At 50.0% G+C, this 24,798-nt stretch overlaps 1 protein-coding gene across 1 annotated transcript in view; it reads right to left on the bottom strand.

The window, feature by feature from the left end:
- The window catches only part of GTF2A1L (general transcription factor IIA subunit 1 like), a 136,880-nt gene extending 112,873 nt beyond the window's left edge, over nucleotides 1–24,007 (bottom strand). The window contains exons 1-2 of the mRNA XM_075339217.1: nucleotides 23,856–24,007; nucleotides 9,140–9,241 (exon numbers count right to left, since the gene is read on the bottom strand). Coding sequence (XP_075195332.1) covers nucleotides 9,140–9,241; nucleotides 23,856–23,885 — 132 coding nt within the window. The 5' untranslated portion in view covers nucleotides 23,886–24,007. The remainder of the gene's footprint in view (nucleotides 1–9,139; nucleotides 9,242–23,855) is intronic.
- Between the last annotated feature and the right edge of the window lie 791 nt (nucleotides 24,008–24,798).

The raw sequence follows: 24,798 nt of genomic DNA, 5'->3' as shown, positions 1-24,798 counted from the left end.
CTCTCACCCCCCGCCACACCCAGACAACACCCAGAACATGTACGGCGCCCTACACAAACACTTGGTAACTACACACAACAAAATATATATATATATATATATATATATATATATATATATATATATATATATATATATATATATATAACAAAAATCATACATGAACTACACAATACGTAAATTCTAGAATACCCGATGCGTAGCATCGGGCCACCTTCTAGTCTTTAATAAAAACATTTTGGTTTTAAAAAAAAAAAAGTGTGGGGGTAAGAAGAGGGGAAAAGAGGGGGATGATGATTCGCGAGGCGGAAATTAAAAAAATAGAAACACACCAAAAGTAAGCTGGTCATTCAGCAGTTTTGGTTGAACAGAACTAAAAAAAAAAATAAAAATAAAAAAAAAATCTACTGTCTTTCCTTTTGTAGAAGTAATTTTTTTCCCCAATTCCCTTACTAGGGGAAGCGGACACCACCTCAATAACTTTGAAAGCTATACTGTCAGTGTTTCTTCTATGAACTGATCTGACACGTCCAGATGGTGGGATATCCTTCATATTTCTAATATCCCTCAGATGTTTATGTACACGTCTCCGTAATTCTCGCTCCGTTTTGGTAAAACAGTTAAGTAGAGCACTATAAGCCGCCAAGTAAACTACCCCTTTAGTGCTATACTTAGCAAAATCATGTATTATATAGGTATTTCTCGTGGCTGCATTGACTACATCTTTACAGGGAGTAATCAATCTAAAAAATTTGCTATGTCCACACTTGAATGCTCCTAATATCTTCCTCTCTAGCCAAGTCCCCTCCGGCATTGGTGCATGAAAACAACTGTGCACCAGACAAACTTCTATCGATCTCCCTTTTCTGACGGTATCTGACGGGTGTGTTGGGATGAGGTCTGTAAATAAGGGTAAGCACTCAAAATCCCCCAGTGTTTCTGCAGCAGAGGTAGTTCTTGCTCATTGCGGTTGTATCAATGATACGCGTTATCAATTTTGAATCCTCTATGCATTCGAAGCACGTCTATAAGCATCACTGAATATATGAAATGGATACCCTTTGTTTTGGAATCTCCTTTTACGATCCCTAGCTTGTGTATGAAAAAGTTCATCAGTAGAGCAATTTCTGGAGGAAATGAAGATTAAATAGGGGATATTGTGAAAGGGGCACAATACAGCGATGGGCAGGAAGAAGGGAATTTTGTTACTTACCGTAAATTCCTTTTCTTCTAGCTCTTATTGGGAGACCCAGACGATTGGGTGTATAGCACTGCCTCCGGAGGCCACACAAAGCAATTACACTAAAAAGTGTAAGGCCCCTCCCCTTCTGGCTATACACCCCCCGTGGGATCACTGGCTCACCAGTTTTAGTGCAAAAGCAAGAAGGAGGAAAGCCAATAACTGGTTTAAACAAATTCACTCCGAGTAACATCGGAGAACTGAAAACCGTTCAACATGAACAACATGTGTACCCGCAAACAAACCAAAAATCCCGAAGGACAACAGGGCGGGTGCTGGGTCTCCCAATAAGAGCTAGAAGAAAAGGAATTTACGGTAAGTAACAAAATTCCCTTCTTCTTCGGCGCTCTATTGGGAGACCCAGACGATTGGGACGTCCAAAAGCTGTCCCTGGGTGGGTAAAGAAATACCTCATGTTAGAGCTGCAAGACAGCCCTCCCCTACGGGGAGGCAACTGCCGCCTGCAGGACTCTTCTACCTAGGCTGGCGTCCGCCGAAGCATAGGTATGCACCTGATAATGTTTGGTGAAAGTGTGCAGACTCGACCAGGTAGCTGCCTGGCACACCTGTTGAGCCGTAGCCTGGTGTCGCAATGCCCAGGACGCACCCACGGCTCTGGTAGAATGGGCCTTCAGCCCTGATGGAACCGGAAGCCCAGCAGAACGGTAGGCTTCAAGAATTGGTTCTTTGATCCATCGAGCCAGGGTGGCCTTAGAAGCCTGCGACCCTTTGCGCTTACCAGCGACAAGGACAAAGAGTGCATCCGAACGGCGCAGGGGCGCCGTGCGGGAAATGTAGATTCTGAGTGCTCTCACCAGATCTAACAAATGTAAATCCTTCTCATACCGATGAACTGCATGAGGACAAAACGAAGGCAAAGAGATATCCTGATTAAGATGAAAAGAGGATACCACCTTCGGGAGAAACTCCTGAATGGGGCGCAGCACTACCTTGTCCTGGTGGAAGACCAGGAAGGGAGCCTTGGAAGACAGCGCTGCTAGCTCAGACACTCTCCGAAGAGATGTGATCGCTACCAGAAAAGCCACTTTCTGTGATAGTCTAGAAAGTGAAACCTCCCTCAGAGGCTCGAAGGGCGGCTTCTGGAGGGCAACTAGTACCCTGTTCAGATCCCATGGATCTAACGGCCGCTTGTACGGGGGAACGATATGGCAAACCCCCTGTAGGAACGTGCGCACCTTAGAAAGTCGTGCTAGACGCTTCTGAAAAAAGACGGATAGCGCCGAGACTTGTCCTTTAAGGGAGCCGAGCGACAAACCTTTTTCTAACCCAGATTGCAGGAAAGAAAGAAAGGTAGGCAATGCAAATGGCCAGGGAGACACTCCCTGAGCAGAGCACCAGGATAAGAATATCCTCCACGTTCTGTGGTAGATCTTAGCAGACGTGGGTTTCCTAGCCTGTCTCATGGTGGCAACGACCCCTTGGGGTAAGCCTGAAGACGCTAGGATCCAGGACTCAATGGCCACACAGTCAGGTTCAGGGCCGCAGAATTCTGATGGAAAAAAGGCCCTTGGGACAGTAAGTCTGGTCGGTCTGGTAGTGCCCACGGTTGGCCGACCGTGAGATGCCACAGATCCGGATACCACGCCCTCCTCGGCCAGTCTGGAGCGACGAGTATGACGCGGCTGCAGTCGGATCTGATCTTGCGTAACACTCTGGGCAAGAGTGCCAGAGGTGGAAACACATAAGGGAGCCGGAACTGCGACCAATCTTGCACTAGGGCGTCTGCTGCTAGAGCTCTTTGATCGCGAGACCGTGCCATGAAGGTTGGGACCTTGTTGTTGTGCCGGGACGCCATTAGGTCGACGTCCGGCCTTCCCCATCGGCGACAGATTTCCTGAAACACGTCCGGGTGAAGGGACCATTCCCCCGCGTCCATGCCCTGGCGACTGAGGAAGTCTGCTTCCCAGTTTTCTACGCCGGGGATGTGAACCGCGGATATGGTGGAGGCCGTGGCTTCCACCCACATCAGAATCCGCCGGACTTCCTGGAAGGCTTGCCGACTGCGTGTCCCCCCTTGGTGATTGATGTATGCCACCGCTGTGGAGTTGTCCGATTGAATTCGGATCTGCTTCCCTTCCAGCCACTGTTGGAAGGCTAGTAGGGCAAGATACACTGCTCTGATTTCCAGAACATTGATCTGAAGGGTGGACTCCTGCTGAGTCCACGTACCCTGAGCCCTGTGGTGGAGAAAAACTGCTCCCCACCCTGACAGACTCGCGTCTGTCGTGACCACCGCCCAGGACGGTGGTAGGAAGGATCTTCCCTGTGATAATGAGGTGGAAAGGAGCCACCACTGCAGAGAGTCCTTGGCCGTCTGGGAAAGGGAGACTTTCCTGTCCAGGGATGTTGACTTCCCGTCCCATTGGCGGAGAATGTCCCATTGAAGTGGACGCAGATGAAACTGCGCAAACGGAACCGCCTCTATTGCCGCCACCATCTTCCCGAGGAAGTGCATGAGGCGTCTTAAGGAGTGCGACTGACTTTGAAGGAGAGCCTGCACCCCAGTCTGTAGAGACCGCTGCTTGTCCAGCGGAAGCTTCACTATCGCTGAGAGAGTATGAAACTCCATGCCAAGATACGTTAGTGATTGGGTCGGTGACAGATTTGACTTTGGGAAGTTGATGATCCACCCGAACGCCTGGAGAGTCTCCAGTGCAACATTCAGGCTGAGTTGGCATGCCTCTTGAGAGGGTGCCTTGACCAGTAGATCGTCCAAGTAAGGGATCACAGAGTGTCCGTGAGAGTGCAAGACTGCTACCACTGCCGCCATGATCTTGGTGAACACCCGAGGGGCTGTCGCCAGACCAAATGGCAGAGCTACGAACTGAAGATGGTCGTCTCCTATCACGAAGCGTAGAAAGCGTTGGTGCTCTGTAGCAATCGGCACGTGGAGATAAGCATCTTTGATGTCTATTGATGCTAGGAAATCTCCTTGAGACATTGAGGCAATGACTGAGCGGAGGGATTCCATCCGGAACCACCTGGCGTTCACATGCTTGTTGAGCAGTTTTAGGTCCAGAACAGGACGGAAGGAGCCGTCCTTTTTTGGAACGACAAAGAGATTGGAGTAAAATCCTCGCCCCCGTTCCTGAGGGGGGACAGGGATCACGACTCCTTCTGCTCTTAGAGAGTCCACCGCCTGCAGCAGGGCATCTGCTCGGTTGGGGTGTGGGGAGGTTCTGAAGAACCGAAGTGGAGGCCGAGAACTGAACTCGATTCTGTACCCGCGAGACAAAATGTCTGTTACCCACCGGTCTTTGACCTGTGACAGCCAAATGTCGCAAAAGCGGGAGAGCCTGCCACCGACCGAGGATGCGGAGGGAGGAGGCCGAAAGTCATGAGGTAGCCGCTTTGGAAGCGGTTCCTCCATTTGCTTTCCTGGGGCGTGAGTGAGCCCGCCAGGAATCTGAGCTCCCTTGTTCTTTCTGAGTCCTTTTGGACGAGGAGAATTGGGCCTTGCCCGAGCCTCGAAAGGAACGAAACCTCGACTGCCACTTTTTCTGTTGAGGTTTACTTGCTCTGGGCTGTGGTAAGGAAGAGTCCTTACCCTTGGACTGTTTTATGATTTCAGCCAATGGCTCACCAAACAGTCTGTCTCTAGATAATGGCAAGCTGGTTAAGCATTTTTTGGAACCAGCATCTGCTTTCCAGTCCTTTAACCACAAGGCTCTGCGCAAAACCACAGAATTGGCGGACGCCATAGCGGTACGGCTCGTAGATTCTAGGACAGCATTGATAGCATAGGTCGCAAACGCAGACATTTGCGAAGTTAGGGACGCCACCTGCGGTACTGCTGGATGTATGATAGCATCCACCTGTGCTAAACCAGCTGAAATAGCTTGGAGTGCCCACACGGCCGCGAATGCTGGAGCAAACGACGCGCCGATAGCTTCATAGACAGATTTCAACCAAAGGTCCATCTGTCTGTCGTTGGCATCTTTAAGTGAAGCGCCATCCTCTACTGCGACTATGGATCTAGCCGCAAGCTTGGAAATTGGGGGATCCACCTTTGGACACTGGGTCCAGCGTTTGGCCACCTCAGAGGGAAAAGGATAACGGGTATCCTTAGAACGTTTAGAGAAACGCTCGTCTGGGTGAGCGTCGTGTTTCTGGATTGATTCTCTGAAGTCAGAGTGGTCCAAAAAAGCACTTAATTTACGCTTGGGATACAGGAAATGGAACTTCTCCTGCTGTGCAGCTGCCTCCTCTGCTGAAGGAGCTGGGGGAGAAATATCCAACAGCCTATTAATTGCCGATATAAGGTCATTAACCATGGCGTCACCATCAGGGGCATCCAGATTGAGAGGGGCCTCAGGATTAGAATCCTGATCACCGTCCTCAGTCTCATCACAGAGAGACTCTGCTCGCTGAGACCCTGAGCAGTGTGATGACGTCGAGGGTCTTTCCCAGCGAGCTCGCTTAGGCTGCCTGGGACTGTCATCTGAGTCAGAGACTTCAGCCTGTGATGCTTGAGACCCCCTTGAAGTACAGATTAGTTCCAACTGAGGGGGACCGGGGAACATAGGCACAGCAGTGTCCATGGTCTGAGTAACTGGCCTGGACTGCAAGGTCTCCAGGATTTTTGTCATAGTCACAGACATTTTATCGGCAAAAACTGCAAAGTCTGTCCCCGTCACCGGGGCAGGGTTCACAGGCGTCTCTGCCTGGGCCACTACCACCATAGGCTCTGGCTGACGAAGTGCCACTGGGACTGAACATTGCACACAATGAGAGTCGTTGGAGCCTGCTGGTAGATTAGCCCCACATGCTGTACAAGCAGTGTACACAGCCTGTGCCTTGGCACCCTTGCGTTTTGCGGATGACATGTTGCTGCCTCCTCAGAGCAGTACAGGGTGTCCAGCCAAGAAGCGACCTTACAGTGCAACTATATATATATATATGGTACCAAGAAAAAAAGTACACTAATATAACACTGAGGCACTAGTGGGGCCAGCACTAATGTGCTGCTTACCGCCCGCTTAGGAGCGGGTGTGTGGTCGCCGAAATCCCTTTAGTCTGGGTCTCCCAGAGCCTGCTGCCTTTCCCCAGCCAGACCGCATGTGTAATGGCTGCCGGCGTCCTTGTGGAGAGGGGGGGCGGGCCCTGGGCGTATACAGACGAAGAGCGGGAAGCCTGCTTCCCACTGTGCCTAGTGAGAGGGCTGGAGCATGTAAATAAAGCTCCAGCCCTCGGCGCTGCCAATTGAGCAGCGTCTCTCCCCTACCCTGATTGACAGGGTGGGGGCGGGAACGAAGCGGCGCTAGGCCGCAGAAGCCGGGGGCTAAAGTTAGAAGCGCCGCCGCCGTAAAAGCGCGGTCGGCGCAAAGTCCCCGGCGCACCACAAGTCGCAGCTGCGCCGCCGCTCCAGGAGCGGTCGGCGCAGTAGTTCCCAACATGTAACGTCACTCAGCAAAGCTGCAGTGACCTAACCCCAGCGCACAGCGCTACAGTCCCCGGCGCACTATAACGCTCAGCAAGCCCTGAGAGTGTCCGTGCCTGCCGGGGACACAGAGTACCTGAAAGTTGCAGGGCCTTGTCCCTGAACGGCACTCCCGCTCCAAATCCAGCAGGTTCTCTGGGTCTGTGGATGGAGCCCGGCCCCAGGGCTTGGTGGCCGGTAAGATCCCACTTCCACAGAGCCCTCCAGGGATTGTGGAAGGAAAACAGCATGTGGGCTCCAGCCTCTGTACCAGCAATAGGTACCTCAACCTTACAAGCACCACCGCGGGTGAGAAGGGAGCATGCTGGGGGCCCCATATGGGCCCTCTTTTCTTCCATCCGATATAGCCAGCAGCTACTGCTGACTACAAACAGTGGAGCTATGCGTGGATGTCTGACCTCCTTCGCACAAAGCAGAAAACTGGTGAGCCAGTGATCCCACTGGGGGTGTATAGCCAGAAGGGGAGGGGCCTTACACTTTTTAGTGTAATTGCTTTGTGTGGCCTCCGGAGGCAGTGCTATACACCCAATCGTCTGGGTCTCCCAATAGAGCGCCGAAGAAAGGAAATTATGGAAAGGGGCAGTTTGAGGAGATATTTTGGAGAAGGGGAGTGCATGCTGGGGGTAACAGTATGGAACGGGGCAGTGTCGGGGACAGTGCGGAAAGGGGCAGTGTGGGGGATATTATAGAATGGTTCAGTGGGGGGGGGCAATATGGAAGGGCAGTGTCGGGGACAATATGAAGAGGGGCAGTGTGGGGGATATTATGGAGTGGTTCAGTGGGGGGGGAGCGATATGGAGGGGCAGTGTCGGGGACAGTATAAAGAGGGGCAGTGTGGGGGGCAATATGGAGGGGCAGTGTCGGGGACAGTATGAAGAGGGGCAGTGTGGGGGAGATATTATGGAGTGGCTCAGTGTGGAGGACAGTATGGAGAAGGGCAGTGTGGCGGTAAAAATATTATGGATAGGGGCAGTATGAAGGGTTATTATGGAGAGAGACAGTGTAGGGGCATATTATAGAGAGGGGTAGTGTGGGGGGATGACATTATGGAGAGGGGCCCTGTGGAGGAGGGATATTACGTGCAGGAAGCACAGTAAGGATATACCTTTCACTGAACCCCTTTGTGATCTTTCTGTGCAGCACCCGGACGAGACCGCCTCTTGCACTAATCAGTCTCCATTCTCAATTCAGTGTCTGTACACTGGACGTCCGTGGTCGGTGCAGCGAATGCACATGGAGAGGTTCAGTGTCTTCCCTGTTGTAGTGTATGTGGTGCACAACCATCTGAGGTGAGCATAATGGCTCTGATTCCACACGTTCCTCCTCTGCATGATTGTCAAACACATGAAGCACTTTTTCTTTTTGTTTCAATTGGCCGCAATATTGAAAGTTTGGTGCAAGGGAGAAAATTAACTTAATTTTGCCGGAGAGCTGACAACTCTCTGTACTGATGCACTGCTGAGACCGCTGTCAATCAGTGACAGGTCATGCTTACTACTGTCGCTCTCAGTGCTCACGGGAAAAATACATTTTATTTTTTCCCAGGTGCTGCACTTTCAGTACAGCAGCCAGGCACCGTCATAGCATTCAACCTGAATATTATCCCTATATCCACAGGTTATAGCATTATTGGACTTGACAGGTTCTATTTAAGTGCAGGATGTCCAATAATGGACAACCACTTTTAATGATTTGAACTGAAAAATAGTTACTGTTTGTTTATTTGTGGAATAACCCTTGTAATGTAACAATGTTCTGTACTCTTGAGTGTTTCAAACTAGACTATATTAATTTTTGAGACCAGAGCGAGATCTCTGCCCCTCAAAAAAAAACTGTTGCTCCTCAGCTGGAGCCGATAGATGTTGTGCCAGCATCCTGACCGCAAACCAAGTTCATACTCATTATGCAATCGCTGCTCTTTTATTGTACTGAGAATGTAAGAGCTGATGATGTAGGTGAAGACTGTGCTGCTTGCGGGTGTCACACTATGGGAAAGGTCTCAACTGTATATAGCGTATTATATTTCAAACATCACTACAATAGCCATAACTATTAATTCACGTAAATTCCAAAGAGTCGAAGGCACTGAAAACCCTCCTTCCAAAGACTATTTATCCCAGTGTACATATATAAAAAAAAAAAAGAGCATGCAGAAAAATGCAACGTTTTGGCCATGCAGGGCCTTTTTCAAGCTGTTAAAAGATGTACATGCATTAATGGCTTGAAAAAGGCCCTGCATGGCCAAAACGGTGCATTTTTCTGCATGCTTTTTTCTTGATATGTACACTGGGATACATAAAGTCTTTTGGAAAGAGTATTTTCGGGACCTTGGACTCTTTGGAATTGATGCAGTCTTACAACCGTGTAGAAGGTTGTAGCAAGTAGCACGAATTACGGAGTGGTGCACGGAACATACTCAGATAGGCATTATTACTCACATGTTTAAGGTCTTTGAGAACTTGCTCGTCAACACCTTCTTCTGCAAAAAGTTCTCCAACTCCTTCAATAACATCTTCAATAATGGACTTGTAAAGCTTGGGCTAAATAAGACAAATATATCATGTCAGTGAAAACCATGAACCAATAGCATCAGCTATGATAAAAAAATTTAAAGGGAACCTGTCACCAGATTTGGTGACTATGAGCTGCGGCCCTCACCAGTGGGCTCTAATACACAGTATTCTAAGATGCTGTATACAAGAGCCCAGGCCGCTGTGTAGAATGTAAAAATGATTTTATAATACTTATCTAAGCGGTCAGTACGGTGCAGACTGGTCAGATGGTTGGCTCCGTTCTCCGGGTGCGGCGCCTCCTCTTTCGGCCATCTTTGTCCTCCTTCTTCTGAAGCCGGGGTGCATGACGCGTCCTACGTCATATGCACACGCGCCGGCATTGAGGTCCTGCGCAGGCGCACTACAATACTTTGATCTGCCCTTTAAGTCTATGTTCACACACTGCATTTTTTTTGCCACAAAGATGCAGCGTTTTTGTCCCCAAAAACGCAGCAGAAAAAACGCATTTTGGACATGTTTTTACCACGTTTTGCCCAATGCGTTTTTTTTAAGTCAAATCTATTGACAGGAAGGGCTCAAAAACACTGGAAAAACGCTAAAAGAATTGACATGCTGCATCTTCAAAAACACAGCCACATAAAGATGCACTGTGTGGACAGCAAAATAAAAATCTCAGACTTTGCAGGGAGAAGGAAATGCATGCATTTGGGTGCAGCTTTGGGACGTCAAAAAAGGAACCAAAAACACTGTAAAAGATGCAGTGTGCAAACATAGATTAAGGGAATCTGTCAGCAAGATTTTGCTATGTAATCTAAAGGAAGCATGTGGTAGGGGCTGAGGCACTGATTTCAGGGGTATGTCACTTAGTAGATCTCATTCAGATGTACAGTAAAGACCAAAAGTTTGGACACACCTTCTCATTCAAAGAGTTTTCTTTATTTTCATAACTCTGAAAGAAGGGAATTTTGTTACTTACCGTAAATTCCTTTTCTTCTAGCTCCTATTGGGAGACCCAGACGATTGGGTGTATAGCTACTGCCTCCGGAGGCCACACAAAGCATTACACTAAAAAGTGTAAGGCCCCTCCCCTTCTGGCTATACACCCCCAGTGGGATCACTGGCTCACCAGTTTTAGTGCAAAAGCAAGAAGGAGGAAAGCCAATAACTTGGTTAAACAAATTCACTCCGAGTAACATCGGAGAACTGAAAAACCGTTCAACATGAACAACATGTGTACCCGAAAAAACCCAAAAATCCCGAAGGACAACAGGGCGGGTGCTGGGTCTCCCATTAGGAGCTAGAAGAAAAGGAATTTACGGTAAGTAACAAAATTCCCTTCTTCTTCGGCGCTCCATTGGGAGACCCAGACGATTGGGACGTCCAAAAGCTGTCCCTGGGTGGGTAAAGAAATACCTTATGTTAGAGCTGCGAAGACAGCCCTCCCCTACGGGGAGGCAACTGCCGCCTGCAAGACTCTTCTACCTAGGCTGGCGTCCGCCGAAGCATAGGTATGCACCTGATAATGTTTGGTGAAAGTGTGCAGACTCGACCAGGTAGCTGCCTGGCACCCCTGTTGAGCCGTAGCCTGGTGTCGCAATGCCCAGGACGCACCCACGGCTCTGGTAGAATGGGCCTTCAGCCCTGATGGAACCGGAAGCCCAGCAGAACGGTAGGCTTCAAGAATTGGTTCTTTGATCCATCGAGCCAGGGTGGCTTTGGAAGCCTGCGACCCTTTGCGCTTACCAGCGACAAGGACAAAGAGTGCATCGGAGCGGCGCAGGGGCGCCGTGCGGGAAATGTAGATTCTGAGTGCTCTCACCAGATCTAACAAATGTAAATTCTTCTCATACCGATGAACTGCATGAGGACAAAAAGAAGGCAAAGAGATATCCTGATTAAGATGAAAAGAGGATACCACCTTCGGGAGAAACTCCTGAATGGGGCGCAGCACTACCTTGTCCTGGTGGAAGACCAGGAAAGGAGCCTTGGATGACAGCGCTGCTAGCTCAGACACTCTCCGAAGAGATGTGATCGCTACCAGAAAAGCCACTTTCTGTGATAGTCTAGAAAGTGAAACCTCCCTCAGAGGCTCGAAGGGCGGCTTCTGGAGGGCAACTAGTACCCTGTTCAGATCCCATGGATCTAACGGCCGCTTGTACGGGGGTACAATATGACAAACCCCCTGCCGGAACGTGCGCACCTTAGGAAGTCGTGCTAGACGCTTTTGAAAAAAGACGGATAGCGCCGAGACTTGCCCTTTAAGGGAGCCGAGCGACAAACCTTTTTCTAACCCAGATTGCAGGAAAGAAAGAAAGGTAGGCAATGCAAAAGGCCAGGGAGACACTCCCTGAGCAGAGCACCAGGATAAGAATATGCTCCACGTTCTGTGGTAGATCTTAGCGGACGTGGGCTTCCTAGCCTGTCTCATGGTGGCAACGACCCCTTGGGATAATCCTGAAGACCCTAGGATCCAGGACTCAATGGCCACACGGTCAGGTTCAAGGCCGCAGAATTCCGATGGAAAAACGGCCCTTGGGACAGTAAGTCTGGTCGGTCTGGTAGTGCCGACGGTTGGCCGACCGTGAGATGCCACAGATCCAGATACCACGCCCTCCTTGGCCAGTCTGGGGCGACGAGTATGACGCGGCTGCAGTCGGATCTGATCTTGCGTAGCACTCTGGGCAAGAGTGCCAGAGGTGGAAACACATAAGGGAGCCGGAACTGCGACCAATCTTGCACTAAGGCGTCTGCCGCCAGAGCTCTGTGATCGCGAGACCGTGCTATGAAGGTTGGGACCTTGTTGTTGTGCCTGGACGCCATTAGGTCGACGTCCGGCCTTCCCCAGCGGCTACAGATTTCCTGAAACACGTCCGGGTGAAGGGACCATTCCCCTGCGTCCATGCCCTGGCGGCTGAGGAAGTCTGCTTCCCAGTTTTCTACGCCGGGGATGTGAACTGCGGATACGGTGGAGGCCGTGGCTTCCACCCACATCAGAATCCGCCGGACTTCCTGGAAGGCTTGCCGACTGCGTGTCCCTCCTTGGAGATTGATGTATGCCACCGCTGTGGAGTTGTCCGACTGAAGTCGGATCTGCTTTCCTTCCAGTCACTGCTGGAAGGCTAGTAGGGCAAGATACACTGCTCTGATTTCCAGAACATGGATCTGAAGGGTGGACTCCTGCTGAGTCCACGTACCCTGAGCCCTGTGGTGGAGAAAAACTGCTCCCCACCCTGACAGACTCGCGTCTGTCGTGACTACCGCCCAAGACGGTGGTAGGAAGGATTTTCCCTGTGATAATGAGGTGGGAAGAAGCCACCATTGCAGAGAGTCCTTCTGTGAAAAGGATACTTTCCTGTTCAGGGATGTTGACTTCCCGTCCCATTGGCGGAGAATGTCCCAATAAGAGGACGCAGATGAAACTGCGCAAACGGAACCGCCTCCATTGCCGCCACCAACTTCCCGAGGAAGTGCATGAGGCGTCTTAAGGAGTGCGACTGACCTTGACGGAGAGTCTGCACCCCAGTCTGTAGTGACCGCTGCTTGTCCAGCGGAAGCTTCACTAGCGCTGAGAGGGTATGAAACACCATGCCAAGATACGTTAGTGATTGGGTCGGTGACAGGTTTGACTTTGAGAAGTCGATGATCCACCCGAACGTCTGGAGAGTCTCCAGCGCAATATTCAGGCTGAGTTGGCATGCCTCTTGAGAGGGTGCCTTGACAAGTAGATCGCCCAAGTAAGGGATCACTCCCTGTGAGAGCAAGACTGCTACCACTGCCGCCATGACCTTGGTGAACACCCGTGGGGCTGTCGCCAGACCGAATGGCAGAGCTACGAACTGAAGATGGTCGTCTCCCATCACGAAACGTAGAAAACATTGGTGCTCTGTAGCAATAGGCACGTGGAGATAAGCATCTTTGATGTCTATTGATGCTAGGAAATATCCTTGAGACATTGAGGCAATGACGGAGCGGAGGGTTTCATCCGGAACCGCCTGGCCTCCACGTGCTTGTTGAGCAGTTTTAGGTCCAGAACGGAACGGAAAGAGCCATCCTTTTTTGGCACCACAACCAGATTGGAGGAACACCGTGTCTTGTTCCTGAAGAGGAACAGGGATTACCACTCCTTCTGCCTGCAGAAGAGCATCGGCTCGGTGGGGACGTTCTGAAGAATCGAGTTGGAGGACGAGAACAGAACCCTGTCCTGTGCACGTGGGCACAATGTCCCTCACCCACCGGTCTGTGACCTGTGGCAGCTAAATGTCGCAAAGGCGAGCGAGTCTGCCATCAACCGCGGATGCGGAGAGATGAGAGAGCTGAGAGTCATGAGGAGACCGCCTTGGTAGCGGTTCCTCCGGCTGCCTTCCTTGGGCGTGATTGAGCCCCCGGAAACTGAGCCCCTCTGAGGCTTTTCAGCTCCTTTGGACGAGGACAATTGGGACCTGCCCGAGCTTGGGAAGGACCGAAACCTCGACTGTCCTTCCAGGACAGCATTAATAGGGTAAGTCGCAATGCAGACATTGCGAGGTTACGGACGCCCCTGCGGCACAAATGTACATATGCTCAAGACCAGCTGTGCAAGAACAGCTGAAAAGCTTAGGGTGCCCATACGGCTGTAAATGCCGGAGCAACCGACACGCCGATAGCCTCATAGACAGATTTCAACCAGAGTCCATCTGTCTGGCATCTTTAAGTGAAGTCCCATCTCCACTGCAACTATAGCTCTAGCCGCAAGCCTGGAGATTGGAGAATCCACCTTTGGACCCTGGGTCCCACGCTTGACCACGTCAGGGGAAAAGGATAACGTGTATCCTTAATACGTTTGGAGAAAACGCTTATCTGGTAAGCGTGGTGTTCCTGGACTGCTTCTCTGAAGTCAGCGTGGCCAGAAAAATACTCAATCTACGTTTGAGCTACTGAAATGGGACTTCTCCTGCTGTGAAGCTGACTCCTCCGCTGGGGGAGCTGAGGGAGAAAGATCCAACATTCCATTGATGGACGCTATAGGATCATTCCTTATGGCGTCACCATCCGGTGTATCCGGATTGAGAGCGTTGTCAGGATCAAAGTCCTGATCAGCTACGTCTGCCTTATCATACAGAGAGCCTCCTGGGACCCCCCCCGGAGCACCGATTTTATTCCCAGTGAGGGTGGCCAGGGAGCAATGATCCAGATTGCCCATGGCCTGTCCGGACTGCAAGTCTCTATCCCATTGCAACTCCATCCCTGTCCTTGGACAGGGTTGACAGGTGGTTCCTTTGGCCACGTCTAGTAGAGACCCCGGCTGACCAAGTGCTCCAGGGGAGCATTGCACACAATGGGGTTCAGTGCCGTGGAACAGTATCACATGCAGTAAAAACAGCATCGAAAGCCCGAGTTGCTTATATGCTGCTGCCGACTAGCCATCTAGGACATAGCCAAGAATGGCGACCGTACAATGCAATGTATAGCATACAAGCATAAAGTACAATGAACACTGCAGCACATGCAATACAAGCAGCATAGAAAGCCTGTGCCTTGGCACCCCTGCTTTTCTGCTGCTGTAGACTAGCCATCTAGGGGAATATAGCCCAGAATATCGACCATACAGTGCAATGTATAGCATACAAGCATAAGTACAAATGAACACTGCAACCCCTGCAATACAAGCAGCATAGAAAAAACCTGTGCCTCAGCACCCCTGCTTTTCTGCTGCTGTAGTCTAGTCATTCTAGGCGAAAATAGCCCAGACTAGCGACTGTACAGTGCAGTGTATAGCATACAAGCATAAATACACATGAACACTTCAGTACATGCAATACAAGCAGCATAGAAAGCCTGTGCCTTAGCACCCCTGCTTTCCTGCTGCTGATGTGTCGCCATCTAAGAGGGCATATAGCCAAAAATAGCGACCTATGCAGTGTAAGCATAAAAATACAAATGGACAACTGCGGTATTTAGTGGGGTCAGCACTTCAGGTGCCGCTTACCGCCCGCCTATAAGCGGGTGTGTGGTCGCCCTAGTCCTGTGCCTGGTCGCCCAGAGTCCGATCTCTCAGCTCGGACTGCAGGAATGGCTGCCGGCGTCCTTCTCCAGCTCGTGTGAGTAGGGGCGGGCCGTGGGCGTGCCCCCAAGTCAGAGCGGGAAACCAGCGTCCCACAGTGTCCAGTGAGAGGGCTGGAGCATGTAAATAAGGCTCCAGCCCTCGGCGCTGCTGATTGTACAGCGTCTCTCCCCTACCCTGATTGACAGGGTGGGGGCGGGAACGAAGCGGAGCTAGGCCGCAAAAGCCGGGGACTGGATTTATAAGCGCCGCCGCCGTAAAAGCGCGGTCGGCGCTAAGTCCCCGGCGCACTACAAGTCCCAGCCGCGCCGCCGCTCCCGGAGCGTCCGGCGCGGTAGTTCCCCATACATAAAGTCACTCAGCTAGGCTGTAGTGACTGTAACCCTTTACTGTCCCCGGCGCACTAGCACACCCAGCAAGTCTGGAGTGTGCTGTGCCTGTGTGTACGGGGACACAGAGTACCTGAATGGTGCAGGGCCATGTCCCTGAACGGTACCCAGCTCAGTATCCAGCAGGTTCAATGGGTCTGTGGATGGAGCCCGGCCTCAGGGCTTTGGGGCCGGTAAGATCCCACTTCCTCAGAGCCCCTCAGGGGGATGTGGAAGGAAAACAGCATGTGGGCTCCAGCCGCCGTACCAGCAATAGGTACCTCAACCTTACAAACCACAAGTGGGGTGAGAAGGGAGCATGCTGGGGGCCCTATATGGGCCCTCTTTTCTTCCATCCGATATAGTCAGCAGCTACTGCTGACTAAACAGTGGAGCTATGCGTGGATGTCTGACCTCCTTCGCACAAAGCAGAAAACTGGTGAGCCAGTGATCCCACTGGGGGTGTATAGCCAGAAGGGGAGGGGCCTTACACTTTTTAGTGTAATGCTTTGTGTGGCCTCCGGAGGCAGTAGCTATACACCCAATCGTCTGGGTCTCCCAATGGAGCGCCGAAGAAACTGTAGATTCACATTGAAGGCATCAAAACTATGAATTAACACATGTGGAATGAAATACTTAAAAAAAGTGTGAAACAACTGAAAATATGTCTTATATTCTAGGTTCTTCAAAGTAGCCACCTTTTGCTTTGATTACTGCTTTGCACACTCTTGGCATTCTCTTGATGAGCTTAAAGAGGTAGTCACCAGAAATGGTTTTCACTTCACAGGTGTGCCCTGTCAGGTTTAATAAGTGGGATTTCTTGCCTTATAAATGGGGGTTTGGACCATCAGTTGTGTTGTGCAGAAGTCTGGTGGATACACAGCTGATAGTCCTACTGAATAGACTGTTAGAATTTGTATTATGGCAAGAAAAAAGCAGCTAAGTAAAGAAAAACGAGTGGCCAACATTACTTTAAGAAATGAAGGTTAGTCAGTCCTAAAAATTGGGAAAACTTTGAAGGTGTCCCCAAGTGCAGTGGCAAAAACCATCAAACGCTACAAAGAAACTGGCTCACATGAGGACCGCCCCAGGAAAGGAAGACCAAGAGTCACCTCTGCTGCAGAGGATAGGTTTATCCGAGTCACCAGCCTCAGAAATCGCAGGTTAACAACCTCAGATTAGAGACCAGGTCAATGCCACACAGAGTTCTATCAGCAGACACATTTCTAGAACAACTGTTAAGAGGAGACTTTGTGCAGCAGGCCTTCATTGTAAAATAGCTGCTAGGAACCCACTGCTAATGACAGGCAACAAGCAGAAGAGACTTGTTTGAACTAAAGAACACAAGGAATGGACATAAGGCCAGTGGAAATCTGTGCTTTGGTCTGATGAGTTTGAGAATTTGAGATCTTTGGATCCAACCACCATGTCTTTGTGCAACACAGAAAAGGTGAACGGATGGACTCTAGATGCCTGGTTCCCACCGTGAAGCATGGAGGAGGAGGTGTGATGGTGTGGGGTGCTTTGCTGGTGACACTGTTGGGGATTTATTAAAAATTGAAGGCATACAGAACCTGCATGGCTACCACAGCATCTTGCAGCGGCATGCTATTCCATCCGGTTTGTGTTTCATTGGACCATCATTTAATTGTTAACAGGACAATGACCCCAAACACACCTCCAGGCTGTGTAAGGGCTATTTGACTAAGAAGAAGAGTGATGGGGTGCTACGCCAGATGACCTGGTCTCCACAGTCACCAGACCTGAACCCAATCAAGATGGTTTGGGGTGCGCTGGACCGCAGAGTGAAGGCAAAAGGGCCAACAAGTGCTAAGCATCTCTGGGAACTCCTTCAAGACTGTTGGAAAACCATTTCCGGTGACTACCTCTTGAAGCTCATCAAGAGAATGCAAAGCAGTAATCAAAGCAAAAGGTGGATACTTTGAAGAACCTAGAATATAAGACATATTTTCAGTTGTTTCACACTTGTTTGTTAAGTATTTCATTCCACATGTGGTAATTCATAGTATTGATGCCTTCAATGTGAATCTACAATTTTCAGAGTCATGAAAATAAACTAAAAAAAAAAAACCTCTTTGAATGAGAAGGTGTGTCCAAACTTTTGGTCTGTACTGTACGTGTTACATTTTTTTTTTTTTTTTCACGGCTACAATACACACACATTATCATCTATGAAGATATCCACATGCCAGTGTTTTACATGGAGACTTGTTCATTTTTTCCAGTATCATGGATGAAAGGGCCAATACTCACGTCTATGGGTGCTTACAGAGTAAATACAGCATCTATGTGCTGTACATGTTTAAAGGGAACCTATCACCAGATTTGGCGACTGTAAGCTGCGGCCACCACCAGTGAGCTCTTATATACAGAATTCTAGAACACTATATATAAGAGCCCAGACCGCTCTGTATAACACAAGAACACTTTTATCATAATCACCTGCAAGGCAGTCTGGTCCAATGGGTGTCGCTGCTCTTTGATCCGGCGGCTCCTCTCTGCTGCAATTGCCGTCCTCCTATCCCACCCAGTGTGGATGACGCGATATACATCTTCCACACCAGTCGGCATTGCGATACTGTACAGGCGCACTGTGATCTGCCCTGCTAAGGGTAGATCAACGTATTGTAGTGCGGCTGCAGAGGTGGTCTTTAAGGCCGGTTTCACACATCCGGCATTTCACCGCTTTGCTGGATCCATCACACTCCAGTACAGTGCAATACGGTACAATGGCATCGCAGCAAGCTGCGGTCACATGCTCCGGCATGACAGCATGTGACCGGAGCTTGCCGCAATGCCATTGCACTGTATTGCACTGTACTGGAGTGTGACGGATCCGGCAAAGTGGCGAAATGCCGGATGTGTGAAACCGGCCTAACCTTTAACCAGGGCAGATCAAAGTGCGCCTGCGCTGGATTGAAATTCCGACCATTGTGGAAGATGTAGATCGCGTCATCCACGCTGGACGGGATAGAAAGCGGAGAGCAATCACAGCAGAGAGCAGGAGCCAGACCGGAGAGAAACGACACCCATCGGACTGGACCACCCCTAGACATAAAAATGTTTTTTATGTTATACACAGCGGCCTGGGTTCTTATGTACAGTATTCAGGAATGCTGTATATAAAAGAGTTCACTGGTGGTGGCCACAGCTTATAGGCACCTGTTCCCTTCAACCACTTTACAACATCCGCCATACATGTACAATGCTGTGGAAGTGCGCTCCTGCAAACCAAGAGGGTAAATTTAAGGTGTTGATCGCCACTCTGCACGCCATTTTTACCTCAGAGCTGGTGTGCAGAGCGGTTGTAAAGACCCGTATGCTCTTGGTTCTCGTCTCCTGCAATCTCTGTGCCCTGTGATCACAGCATCAGTTCCTAAATTCCTGTTCTCAACCTCCCCAATTGTATTTTTTTTTTTTTGCATCTTACGTGCACACCTTAATTTCATCTTGCCTTGAGCTTTCATGCTCTATTTTTGGAGCAGTTTTTTTATTTTTTTTTTTGCTACACTGATGTTATTGCTTCCCGCAGTCACAGTTCTCTGATGGGTATTGCTGCGAACAGAGTCTGCGCAACAGGACTTTTTTCTATAAGTAGAGTAGCGGACGTCACACTGCAGGCAGAATCCTATTTTATTGCAGAAAAAAATAATCGTTACTACTGAGCAGCTTTAGGCCCCCTTCACACATCTGTGTCTCCGGTATGTGTGACGTCCGTTTTCACACATGCCGGAGACACGGGTACACGTAGACCCATTAAAATCAATGGGTTTGCGCACACATTCGTGTTGTCCCATGGACCGTGTGCGCCACATGTAGACATGTCAGTTTTTCTCCGGCAGGATGGGTTTCACATGGACCACATACTGATGTGCTCCGTGTGACACGTACCAGAGAAAACACTGATTCTGTGAAATAAAATGATTTTCTATACTCACCTGTCTCCATCGCTGATGTCTCCAGCACTGCTGTCACTTGCTTCAGGTCCCGCTCATTGTTGCACATTCACTGCACCTCGAACCAGAAGCAGCAGCATCGGGGACAGGTAAGTATAGAAGTTCATGGTGTCCATGTGCGATCCGGATATCACACGGATAGCACACGCTGAACCCACACACAGACACACATACGCACCTACACCACAGACCATGCAAAATGTCCGTTTTGCACAGACGTGTGCAAGAGGCCATATAGGTAGTGAGGTAGCGCATTAGGAGAGTGGATGTTGCAGTGTTAAGGGTGCTTTACACGCTGCAACATCGCTAGCGATCTCGTTAGCGATGTAACACGCCAGATCGTACATACGATTTGCCGAGATCGCACATGTGACCGGCGCTACAAAAATGACCTATGTGCGATCTCGGCAAATCTTATCTGCGATCTGGCGTGTCACATCGCTAACGAGATCGCTAGTGATCTCGCAGCGTGTAAAACATCCTTTAGTGGCGTCCGTTGTTCTCTTGCAAAAAAAAATAACAGTGCTGAGTAGCTTCATAGGTAGCACATTAGCGTAGTGAAGTCACACTTTTTTTTCTAAAGATTTTGGGGGTTTTTTTACTTACTGATTTTCCTTTAAATCTTTTTTTTTCTTCTAAAGAGTTTCTTCAAAATGCTTTCTTTTCACTTTTCCCTCTACTTTTTATAGTGAATTTAATAATAAATAGTACGCTTTACACACGCCCCACACGATCCATGCATCATTCAGATGTCCATGAATTACGTAGGTGTTCTTAACATATCGATAATGTACCAATTATATTCTAGGGGGCTGTTCACATTTCCAAAGTGTTTTCCATATACACAATTATGTGTATTCAGATTGGCAATATCACCTATAAAAAACTGCTTGCAGCCAAAAATCCAAGTTTAGGCTGCTTTCACACTGCGTTTTTTTACCATGCGTCATGAACGTTTTTTTGCTGCAAAAGCGGATCCTGTTTTTGCAAAGAAAAACGCATGCAAAAGCAGGTGTTATTTTGCAGGATCCTGTCACTTTACGTTTATGGGCGGGCATTGGAGTCATGTGATTGGGAGTGAGGGGAACTGAACATGAAAGACTGGGAGCCGACATCTGACAGCTGCGGAGGCTCGTAACCAAGGTAAACATCGGGTAACTTGCTTGGATACCCGATATTTACCTTGGTTACGAGCGTCCTCCGCTCTCAGGGGGAGGGAGGACGGAGGGGAGGGAGGACGGAGGGGAGGGAGGACGGAGGGGAGGGAGGACGGAGGGGAGGGAGGACGGAGGGGAGGGAGGACGGAGGGGAGGGAGGACGGAGGGGAGGGAGGACGGAGGGGAGGGAGGACGGAGGGGAGGGAGGACGGAGGGGAGGGAGGACGGAGGGGAGGGAGGACGGAGGGGAGGGAGGACGGAGGGGAGGGAGGACGGAGGGGAGGGAGGACAGAGGGGAGGGAGGACAGAGGGGAGGGAGGACAGAGGGGAGGGAGGACAGAGGGGAGGGAGGACAGAGGGGAGGGAGGACAGAGGGGACTATAACGCACGCAAACGCAGGTGAACGCATGTTGACGCGAGTCCATTGCAAATGCATAAAAATGAAAACGCATTTGCACTGGATCCATTTTTGCGTTAAAAAAACGTTCATGACGCATGTTAAAAAAAGTAGTGTGAAAGCTGCCTTAGATCCACATTAGCATGGCAACAGTCATGTGCAACGAATAGGGATGAGTGGAACCAAACTGTAAAGATCAGCGTTTGTACCGGATAGTGGATGTCTGGGGCTCAAACTCTTAAAGGGGCCTGTCAGGTGCAATATGCACCCGGAACCATGAGCAGTTCTGGGTGTATATTGCTAATCCCTGCCTAACTGTCCCTGTATACACTAGCATAGATAAAGAGATCTTTAGAAAAAAAAAATTATAAAGATCCTTTATATGGTAATGAGCGCAGGGACTAGTCGTAAAGGCATTAGTTTCTGCACTCATTTCACCCTCCTAGCATGGCAGCATGGCCACAGGGGTGTATTAACATGCTATTCAATGCAGCATCACCAGCGGTGAGGAACGTACCTGTGTTCACTGATCTGAATGCCCGGAACTTCCGGTCATGTGCAGTATGAAGTTAGGTGTACGCGTCCCGGCTTCAGAGAGGTCTACTGCGTATGACCGGAGGGGCAGGGACTTCAGCTCAGTGATGCCAGCGGACACAAGTACGTGCGTCACCACTGGTTATGCTGCATTAAATAGCATGTTAGGCACAGGCGGTGCTGCTATGTTAGGCTGCTTTCACACTACGTCTTTTTAACATGCGTCCTGAACGTTTTTTTGCTGCAAAAGCGGATCCTGCTTTTACAGCAAAAAATGCATGCAAACGCATGTCTTATTTTGCAGGATCCAGTCACTGGATGTTTAGGGGCGGGCATTGGAGTCATGTGATCGGGAGTGAGGGGAACTAAACCTGCCAGACTGGGAGCCGGCACCTGACAGCTGCGAGGCTCGTAACCAAGGTAAACATCGGGTATACTTGCTTGGATACCCGATATTTACTTTGGTTACAAGCGTCTGCAGCTGCTAGGAGCCGGCTGCCTGCACACGTTACCAACGTAAACATCGGGTAACTAAGATAAGTGGTTACCCGATATTTACCTTGGTTACGAGTGTCCGCAGCTCTCAGGTGGGGGAGAGGGAGGGGGAGAGACAGAGAGAGAGGGAGGAGAGAGAGGGAGGAGAGAGAGGGACTGATCACGGAGGCTGGCTTCTGGGCATGCTCAGTAGAGCAAGCAGGATCCTGTCTATCAGCATGCCAGCGTTCACATGCGTTTGCGTGCTGTTTAGTCAGGATCCAGCAATTTGTAGAAGTTGGACGCAGCTCAAAAACGCTACAAGTAGCGTTTTTGAAAGATGTTAAACTGCAAGTCGCTGGATCCTCACTATAACGCACGCAAACGCAGGTGAACGCATGTTAACGCGAGTCCATTACAAATGCATTGAAATGAAAACGCATTTGCACTGGATCCGTTTCTGTGTTAAAAAAACGTTCAGGACGCATGTTAAATAAACGTAGTGTGAAAGCAGCCTTAAGAGGGCGCAGCAAGTGCAGAAACTTGCGACTAGTCGCTGGCCTCATTAGAATATCATAAAGGATCTTTAGAAATACTTTTTCTAAAGATCTCTTTGGGTGTGTGCCCATGATCAGTTTTGCAGTGTTTTGGATGTAGCATGCTTCAGCTGCGATCAAAACGCTGTGTTGTACAGTACAAGCACAGTGGATGGATTTCTTGAAATCCCGTGCCCGCTGTGCTTGTTTTTTCTGCAGCAAACACTGATTTGTGGTGCAGCTTTCCTGAGCCGCAGCATGTCAATTGTTTGCTGCAGATTCGCATGCGTCCTCCGTAGGGAGAACATAAGCGAGAGACCGCAGCGCACTGAACCCGGCTCGTGGGTAGAAGCAGCTGCTATCTCCTATGGAGGAGACTCACGACCCCGCAGATCAGGACCCAGTGAGTCCTGATCGTGGGCACATACCCTTTATCTATGCTAGTGTATACAGGGACGGTTAGGCAGGGATTAGCAATATATACCCAAAACTGCTCGTGGTTCATATTGGACTTGACAGGTTCACTTTAAATATGGACTTTTCCTGGAAGTCCCTGCTGAGTTGTTTATATGCTGATAAAGTTTGTTATTTCCCATACACATTTGTTTGCAGGGCAATTGTCCTGCTCTTACCCCCATTTTGCAGCCCCTTGGTCCTTACTGCAATCATCTTACAGCAGCAAAGTTCGGGTCCCCAACCAAAATCTGAACTAAAGTCCAGCCAAACCCGAGCTTCCATTCATCTCTAGCAACAAGGCCCCGTAGTGTATTAGAGGTATCATAAACCACGTGTCCCCTATAGACTAAAATTAATCTCTCATCAAAACAGCCCCAGCTCAGAGCCGAGGCGGTGATCGGACGATTCTGATTTTCCCCATAGAGCCCTACACCTGCTGTGACCCTCCTCCAGAGCGGCCACTAGAGGACAACCCTGGAATTACAAGCAGAAAAAAAATGCGCGGTCAGCCGCTGGTAGTTGAGTGTTTTTTTTCTTTTTTTGGGGGGGGGGTTGACTGTGAGGTGATTCACCCCGGGGATTTATGGCTGATAAAACTAGCGCTTCGGTCTCTATTAAGAAATGCCCAGCAGACGCACCAGTGAACTATTTGTACCACATACCCAGGTCACCATTTTGTTCCTTAACTCAAGCGACCCTTACCACGGGGTTTTGATTCCCAGAGTGCGCCATGGCTGAGTCCCAACAGAAATAGCCGCCGCTCCCCGCCTGCTGTGCCCGCCCGCACCCGCAGCTCCTCTCAGCAGCTGCAACTCGGAGGACGTGACCCGGTGCTGGGAAAGAATCAGCCGCGGACAGCACTAGGGCGCCACCTAGCGTTTGTAGATCAGAAGTGCGGCATGAAGTCCACAGTAGGACGCATGCGTGCTCTGCTGCCTGTTTTCGTCTACGTAGAGACAATGGCGCGACCTCTGTACACGGCAGTGAGGCGTGTATAGAGCGGCTCAGCCTGTGTACATAGCAATGAGGCCTCTGTCTAGAGCGGCACAGCCTGTGTACATAGCAGTGAGGCCTGTGTCTAGAGCGGCACAGCCTGTGTACATAGCAGTGAGGCCTGTGTCTAGAGCGGCACAGCCTGTGTACATAGCCGTCAGGCCTGTGTAGAGAGCGGCACAGCCTGTGTACATAGCAATGAGGCCTCTGTCTAGAGCGGCACAGCCTGTGTACATAGCAGTGAGGCCTGTGTCTAGAGCGGCACAGCCTGTGTACATAGCAATGAGGCCTCTGTCTAGAGCGGCACAGCCTGTGTACATAGCAGTGAGGCCTGTGTCTAGAGCGGCACAGCCTGTGTACATAGCAGTGAGGCCTGTGTCTAGAGCGGCACAGCCTGTGTACATAGCCGTCAGGCCTGTGTAGAGAGCGGCACAGCCTGTGTACATAGCAATGAGGCCTGGGTCTAGAGCGGTACAGCCTGTGTACATAGCAATGAGGCCTGTGTCTAGAGCGGCACAGCCTGTGTACATAGCAGTGAGGCCTGTGTCTAGAGCGGCACAGCCTGTGTACATCGCAGTGAGGCCTGTGTCTAGAGCGGCTCAGCCTGTGTACATAGCAATGAGGCCTGGGTCTAGAGCGGTACAGCCTGTGT

This window comes from Anomaloglossus baeobatrachus, chromosome 3 (genome assembly GCF_048569485.1).
Source record: "Anomaloglossus baeobatrachus isolate aAnoBae1 chromosome 3, aAnoBae1.hap1, whole genome shotgun sequence".
NCBI classification, from domain to species: domain Eukaryota; kingdom Metazoa; phylum Chordata; class Amphibia; order Anura; family Aromobatidae; genus Anomaloglossus; species Anomaloglossus baeobatrachus.
The sequence above is the reverse complement of the archived record's forward strand: the minus strand, read 5'-3'. Positions and strand labels throughout refer to the sequence as shown.